General features: G+C 46.8%; 1 protein-coding gene across 5 annotated transcripts; it reads right to left on the minus strand.

Moving 5' to 3' along the window:
* Nucleotides 1-7150, minus strand: LOC122389118 (transmembrane protein 199-like). 5 transcript variants are annotated; one of them, XM_043380816.1, is made up of 7 exons: nucleotides 6669-7150; nucleotides 6328-6413; nucleotides 5452-5640; nucleotides 4983-5151; nucleotides 2554-2812; nucleotides 2063-2174; nucleotides 1-1048 (listed from the first exon to the last, which is right to left on the minus strand). In XM_043380816.1, the coding sequence occupies exons 5-7, from the start codon at nucleotides 2809-2811 to the stop codon at nucleotides 702-704; spliced, it is 717 nt and encodes a 238-aa protein (XP_043236751.1). In that variant the 5' UTR covers nucleotide 2812; nucleotides 4983-5151; nucleotides 5452-5640; nucleotides 6328-6413; nucleotides 6669-7150; the 3' UTR covers nucleotides 1-701. The 5 variants fall into 5 exon arrangements, with proteins under 5 accessions (XP_043236751.1, XP_043236750.1, XP_043236754.1 ...); XM_043380815.1 differs by having other exon boundaries at nucleotides 2554-2815; nucleotides 6669-6864; XM_043380819.1 differs by having other exon boundaries at nucleotides 2554-2815; nucleotides 4970-5151; nucleotides 6669-6859.
* Between the last annotated feature and the right edge of the window lie 391 nt (nucleotides 7151-7541).

Below are 7541 nucleotides of genomic sequence, written 5' to 3' on the forward strand. Positions count from 1 at the left end.
TTGAAGTCCGGACAGTCCAGTCTTATATTTGCCTCTTTTATATCACGATATCATTGTCGGTTTTATATCAATTCATGTCAGATACCATTACGTCTTTCCACTAGTTTCAACTATCATTCTTCACACACTACATAAGTGCGTTTCAGTACAATGTTCACAAACGCAAAACTCACAGCAGCTACAAATAAGGGAATGCCGGTGGCCATAGCGAAAAGCAGTTACGAGCCGCGCACATTTTGCCTAGAATATGACGATGTGACGCGTTTAGCTCTTACATTAACTCGCTAAAAATTAAAATCTAGCCTATGGTGGGCTGGAAAAATCTTTGATCACGCCATACCAACACCGTCACTACCAAACTGCACTCAGCACGCTGGCACAAACATCATGTGATACCAAGCAACAGACCGCAGATTCAAACTAGTGTTACATGGCTGACTCCAGTGACGTCCCAATGCAGTCATCCCCAATGCAGTCATCCCCAATCTCCAATGCAGTCATTGGAGTTGTCGCCGCCAAAGTGTCACTGTACAATGATACACAGCAAACTCATTGGCAACATTTCATAACCTTTCGACCGAATTTGAATGAGTGACAACTGACAACACACTTCACTTTCACGCGGCACACTACTCTATAGCACTGGCTCCGTTCTGTCGCAGTATCACTGTCGTGCGACAGTGTCGCAGCCACGCGGCACATCACTGTCGCTTCTTCACGTAGATCGGTGGAGGTTGCGCCGCCGCTACCTCTACCTCATCGGCCCCAGACCCGGCGCCGACGGCGACGACGGGGCTCGCGGAGGGCGCCGCCGTCTTGGCCGGGGGACGCGCCGGTGGCGGGTCGTCGGCGTAGCTGAGGTAGCGCAGCAGGAAGTATCCCTCGGCGACCAGCACCACCAGGGCGGCGGCCAGGCCGGCCAGGATGCGCGTGGCGGTGCTGGCGCCGCCGGCGGCCACCGCCGTGGCCATGTAGCCGAACAGGAAGGCGGCGCCGACCGAGAACACCACCTGCCCGACCTCGACCAGCTGGGCGTTCACCTCGCGCACTGCGGCCGGCCGCGGGCGAACGGGGGGTGAAGGGGGAGAACACAGAGGAGACGAGCAGACAGGCAGAGAAGAAGGCAGAGAAAAATAGACAAAAAGGTCGAAGCAGATATAAGAGAAAATGACTGCACTTAATTATCCATAGCGCGAGCAATCGCCTAAAGATATATGCAACGGTGTAACGGCACACGTAAATCCAAAAGGTCCATTTGTCTATTTCTGACCACCATGGAATAGTCTTTTCTTCGTCGATACTTAACTTAGTGAACTACTTCCATCTGACGGTTTAATTCATCAGGGACGCTCGTTCATTGTGGGTGTAAATCATACTACAAGGATCGTAAATAACGCACGACACTTACTTAAAGACGGGCAAAACGATTATAACCCAATATTATCAATATTGTACACGTGCAGATATAATGGTAGCAGACAAGGAACGATTATATCACACCAAGTCATATAATTGACTCCGTTATTTCATCTTAACTACAGCGGATAACCAGTAGTGAGATATTGGTTGCTTTTGACTATATTTTACTTACCAAAGACGTCATCGGACTATATAGTTTAAACCTTTTCTATCTCACTGTTCCGCGGATCTCGGATCAAAGGACATGGTCGCCAACAACCAAAGCGAGCGTGATCGGAAAGGCGACGAGAAGCCCTCAAGGAACAGCTCAAGGAAAAATAATAAACGCAGGCAGCGGCAGGTCAACTGAACGGACTATCAGCATAACAACAGATGGGCTTCAAGCGTCTCAAGGTCTTTGGGCACGCTCGGGCGCGACGGTTGGCGGATAATGACAGCGAATAATAAAGTCAGGAAAGGGGGAAAAACTATTTGGAGGCAGAGTTTGGGTTCCGGTTCATAAATGACCTGTGCTCTGCTGATCAGAGAAAGTCTTCGTAAGTTAAGTATGGCTAATGCAAGTGTTCAATCCTATTTCTACGAAGGTAAAGACAACGCTGTGTAGGAAGTAAGAAGGAGTGAGAAAGTATCATTGAACACTTACTCTGTTTGCCGATTTCGAGGGAGGGTTCTTTGAAGCGGTTCGAGTCCACGTTCCGGACCATTTTGCGGTAGGAGCGCTCCTCTTGCTCTGCTCTCAAACGCTGACACCGTGCCTGTGAGCACAAGAAAATGGGAACGTGTAACACACTAAACATTTCTGAGCATGGAAGCCTTTTAGATCGAGAGCTGCCATGGTGTCATACATCGCGGGTAACAGTGACCTTTCGGCACTCGGCACTCGGCAGTCAGGAAGAGCTAGATATTGATGCGGGTGATAAATCATATAATCTAACGAAACATGTCGCAGACATTCTGGACAGATCGTCACATATACATCTCGAACGACGGTGGTCGAACTGTACCCAAAATGATGCTTTCCGGTACACGATAATTACGTGGTTCCCACTTCCAATAGATTCAACGAGTTATGACCGTTTCATCATTCAATCGAAAGACAAACATTCCCCAAATCTGCTGCCATCCAACACCCACCTCCAGTTCGGGGTTCCGTTCCTGTGTGACCGGCGAGGGCAGCTCCATCGTCCCGCCGGCCAGCAGGTCAAACAGCGGCTCCTGCTGTCCCTCTGCGGTCAGCCGCTCCCGCAGCCAGCGCACCGCCTCCAGACTGAGACCGCCCCCGGCGGGCCGGTCCAGCCAGCGGCGCACCGCGGCCGGCACAGCGTCCGGCGGCAGCGGCCCCACCAGCAGCCGCACCGACTCGCGGACAGATTCAGACGGGTGCAGCTCCATACTGCTGCCGGGAAACGGAGCAGTAACGGGGTCACGGCGGTACCTGGAGGGAAGGTAGGTCACGGAAGTCTCCGGTATAGAGGCTAGGTCAATGAATCGATGCTGGGTGCTTTTTATTATAGAAAAGAGATGAACTACTTATAATCAATATTCTCTCCACTTACGACTACACCTTTTGTCAGTTTATTTCGGTACGTGCGCGTCCATTTTAGACCTAGCGGATTCTTTGTAGACATACCGCAAGGCTATGTATCAGTTAGCATTGCATGTCGGCCGTTTATAGCGGTGATCGGCATTAGAGCATTTAATTTCGGCGCAGCAGCAAAAGACGCCCGGTTTTGGCGTGTCCGCATTGTATTTCGGCGATGCTGTTGGAGATTGGAGACGGCCGCACGATATTTAGAACAGCAGCAACCAAATTCGGCGATATTCATTCAATTTCGGTGGCTATTTGGAAGCAAGCAGAGACTTCTTGCTTACAAAATTAGCTTGTTGAAGCATTGTTATTCAGTCAAACGTTTTTCAAGGTATTTACTGTTGCCACTGTCTCATTGTCTGGACTTGAGTGCATGCCTCCAGCCCTCCACCCTCTCCGTTATGGCCGAATATTCCTCTCGCCATCGCCAGCGATGAGCATGATTTCATGTCCGTGCTTTCTGTGGGTTAAACAAAGCATTACAATGTGCCTATTAATTTCTATCAAGGAAGTACAAATAACATAAGTTTATAGGCACCTGCTTAAAACGAAGCTAGCGGAGAACAAAACCAGGCCGACGGGGTACGCGACTACTGAACTTTGACCCCGCCCATGCGCCAGAGACGCCCGTCGCCCGGTGTCGTCGCGCGGTTGTTGAAAGGATGCGCCGAGCGCCGGATGGACAGTCAGATGCTCAGGGAGGGGGGGGGGGAGAAAAATACACCTGCCGCAACTACGAGTCTTGTCCATGGGACGGGTTAGAATGTTGGCGCTAAGCCTCTGGGTCTGGTGGTGTTCGTGGGGGTGGGGTGGGGTGAGGGGAGGCGTGATGATACGATACGGAATGATTAATTTATTTTCGTGTCCTTCTGCACACAGTAGGTAAGGGATGCTTGATATTTCACGCTGGCAGTTGATTAATAGGAGATGATTACAGGAAGTGCAACGATAACCGATTGGTAGGACTTATTCTGGTATGGCTGAGCTAATTGTGTTATGTTTGATGACGAGGTGATGGGTTGCTTTCAAAGTGAAGTAAAATAACAGGTCTTTTGATAAAATGGGTTCATGTTTTGGGCAAAAACTTGGCACACAGTGACAACAGCACAGACGTGCTTCAATGAAGGAGAATCGGGGCTTGCCTCGAGTCCAACAACGATTGGCGTTTGCCTTGTCGATCGTCGTCCGCCATGTGCGGACGGAGCGGGTACTGTAATATAAAAAAGAAACCAGCCCACCACAGATGTTATCTTTTTAGGATAAATAGTACTAATTCAGTAAAGTTTATCAATTTTCACTTCAGAATTCGAAACGGGAAACAGCGAAACGATCTTAGGTAGGTACTGTGACGCTAAACAAACAATGGCCTGCTTTTCTCCCCCTGAGAATATCTCAAAGCCATAAAGCTGTATGAGGATTCATTTGATGCTCAAGAAGCGTTCCTGAAAATATGAATCACCTGGGTGCCTCCGGTTACCCGCCGAAATTGAATGAACAGTGCCGAATTTGGTTGTTACTGTTGCTAAATAGCGTGCGCTACCTCTAAACCTGTGCTGGCGCAGCCGATTCTACTTGCGCTATCGCTGAAAATGGAGCGTTTTGCCGCTGTGCCGAAATTGAATGCTTTACCGCCGACTGCCTGACCTGCGCCGAGATATTATGTGATTCTTGTACATAATATTGCGGTGTGTCTACACACATTTCGTTAGTTCTAAAATGGACGATTACGCCCCGAAATAAACTGACAAAAGGTGTAGATACCTATTTAAGCTCAACCATTGCGTGAATAAAAAACATTACCCAATATAAACGAAAAAAAATAAGGCATCCACAGAATTGGCATTGCCGGTTCCCAATCAACTTATGACCTGGGAAGCAGCAGTCTTGAGACTGCACATCATCTCAGCTTATGCCAGCAGTGGTGCCACATTTGTCGGTCTCTGTCAGACTCGGTAACCCCACCTCACCGGCTCACCTCAGTTCTACGTCAGTTTCTGCTGTGCCCGTCGGTAGTAGTCGCGCAGTTCGGCCTCCTTCCGTTCAAACTCCTCGTCCACCTGAGCGCGCGCCTGCTCCAGTTCAGTGAGGAACCGACCCCAGCTCTCCTCGCGCTCGATCTGCAGCTCGGCTACACGGTCCTGCAACTGTGGGGCCGAGCTCAGCGTCAGCGGCGGCCAGCCCGCGGGGTAGGGTGTCCGGGGTGGCAGGGGAAATGGATGAAACAGGAGATCGGCGGGCTCCAGTTGCCCAAATGAATTGCTGGATCCTATATTTGTTACAATCAATGAACTGAGAGGAAAAGAGTATGCATACCAGCAGTCTTAATGTGCATCAAATAATCTTCACATTTTCAGTGGCAGATACAACCACTTAAAATGTCCCAAAATGACATAACCAAAGACCTTTATTTGCTCACTCATTATTTAGATATTAGGATATGCCACCTTTTCGTTGTTGGCTGGTGCTTTGATGAGTGCACGGCACTGTGCCTCCAGCAGTGTGGCGTCCTCCTGCAGGCCGGGCAGGCTCTCCTGCACCAGAGCAGCACAGCCGCCGACCAGCTCAGAGTTGATCTGATTCAGCTGGGCCAGCGGGTCAGCCAGCGATGGTGCACACCCCTCTGGGTGCTTTGACTACCAGCACACAGACAGAGACCAGTCAACAATGGCTATGAATCAGCCTCAACACAGGCAGTGTGCCTGTCAGCATGTGTGATGCCTTTGGTCTAAATCACTACCACATCCTTGTCATAGCAAGGATCACTAGCTAAAGCAAGCACATTGCAGTAAGTTCCTACCTATCTTGCTGCAATGACTTGCATTGCAATCAGTAGTTGGCACTGGCAGCTTGCAACTGCTCAGTTTAGTTGACCTGATGTCTGCCACTGCAGGTATTTAGTATAGAGATATCAGCAGGCAATTAATGCCAATTAAAAGAGTAGAAAGCTAATGATAATAATAAGAGTTCTGAACTTTACAACTACCTACACTAATCCTGATATCTGACATTTGCTGGACCAAACATCAATGTCCTTCATTATTCCTTTAACTGAATGTGCATTAACTACAGTCTAACCAGTTCAGTGGAATTCTCATTGGCTTTTTATTTACATCCAGCTAATCTTGTCCAATGACTTGATAGCATGAATGATTATGAATGTTGCCTGAACGAATGAATAAGTGAATGTGGAATCTGAATGTTACCAAATGCCATGAATGCGCATTCTCAGCATTTGGTAAGATTGGGGCCCTGGTCTAGCCTGATTTTAGCCTTTATACTATTGGAGCTCAACAGAGCCATATTTGCCAGCAGATACTTACCTCAAAATTATGAACAAATGACTTGATTTCACCCCTCAGGAATGGCCGGTGATCAAACAGCCGAGCCCACACCTCAATTGCGTGTTCTGTGAATAACCATTGTCAATTACAATCACTATTAACAATAAACAAGTTAAGTAGGTACATATAGTCTCACTGAAAAAGGCACTTTCCGCCTAAGTTAAGAGTACTAGGGTTAAATGCTTGTCTCGAACTTATCTATCTCATTTATGAAATAAAGAACGAAACTGAAATAGGTATCGTCATGTCAAATCAAATGTATTTCAGTGGCACAAAAAATGTTAAATTACGTACCTACAAAATGATATCAGTTTACTCACCAAGTATATCCTTTTTCTCTGTCATTACATATCTTCGGAGACCAGACGAAATTAAATTATTCGTTGGCACCAAAAATGAAATTAATTCGGAATAAAATCAAATTAGTCATACGTTAATCATGTTTGGACCAAGTTTGGACCAAGTGTTTGGACCATTGACCTCTATTGTTTGGACCAAGATTCGGTTTTGACGCAGTTTAGACATTTGAGGCTGGAGACGGGATCAAAACAAGTAGCTTTGAATAATAAATAACAAATGACGTCATAAAAATAAAATCAACACTTCCCGGCACGGGCTTCTCTGCTCGTTCTTCAATCACCGGCTCCTAAAACTGCAACAAAATCAGCACTTTTCCCCGCAACTCGTTGTCCAGACGTAAATATGCCGTTCTTCAGTGCGATCGCTAGAAAATGCTATTTATAGTCACCGTGGAAAATGCTATTTATAGTCACCGTGGAAAATGCTTGTTTTTCATTCGTCCGTATGTTTACGTCAGAAAACCATGTCGTAAACTTTTCCGAGAGGAACAATCAACTATCACGTGATTTTCTCCTGACAGTCATAAATGACGTATCTTGTCATTTATAGTCCCAAAGACAGAGCATTTGAAAGTGAATTAAATGTGATTAAACGGATCAAAGAGACTAGAGAGAATGTATGAAATGGGACCACTTTGCATAAGAACAACGAGACGTTTTCACATTGTAATGTGCAGTGCGTTGAATTCCACTTTTTTCGTTTTCAATCTGATACAGAAATGCTAAAAAGACTTATTAGCCTGGTATTGATAAAAAATAAAAATTGAATAACTTTACATCTAAATTAACGTTGAATGTAAAAAGAAGCATTTTCAGATTATGATGACGTCATTT

This window comes from Amphibalanus amphitrite, unplaced genomic scaffold (assembly GCF_019059575.1).
Source record: "Amphibalanus amphitrite isolate SeventyFive unplaced genomic scaffold, NRLGWU_Aamphi_draft 000344F_arrow, whole genome shotgun sequence".
Taxonomy (NCBI): domain Eukaryota; kingdom Metazoa; phylum Arthropoda; class Thecostraca; order Balanomorpha; family Balanidae; genus Amphibalanus; species Amphibalanus amphitrite.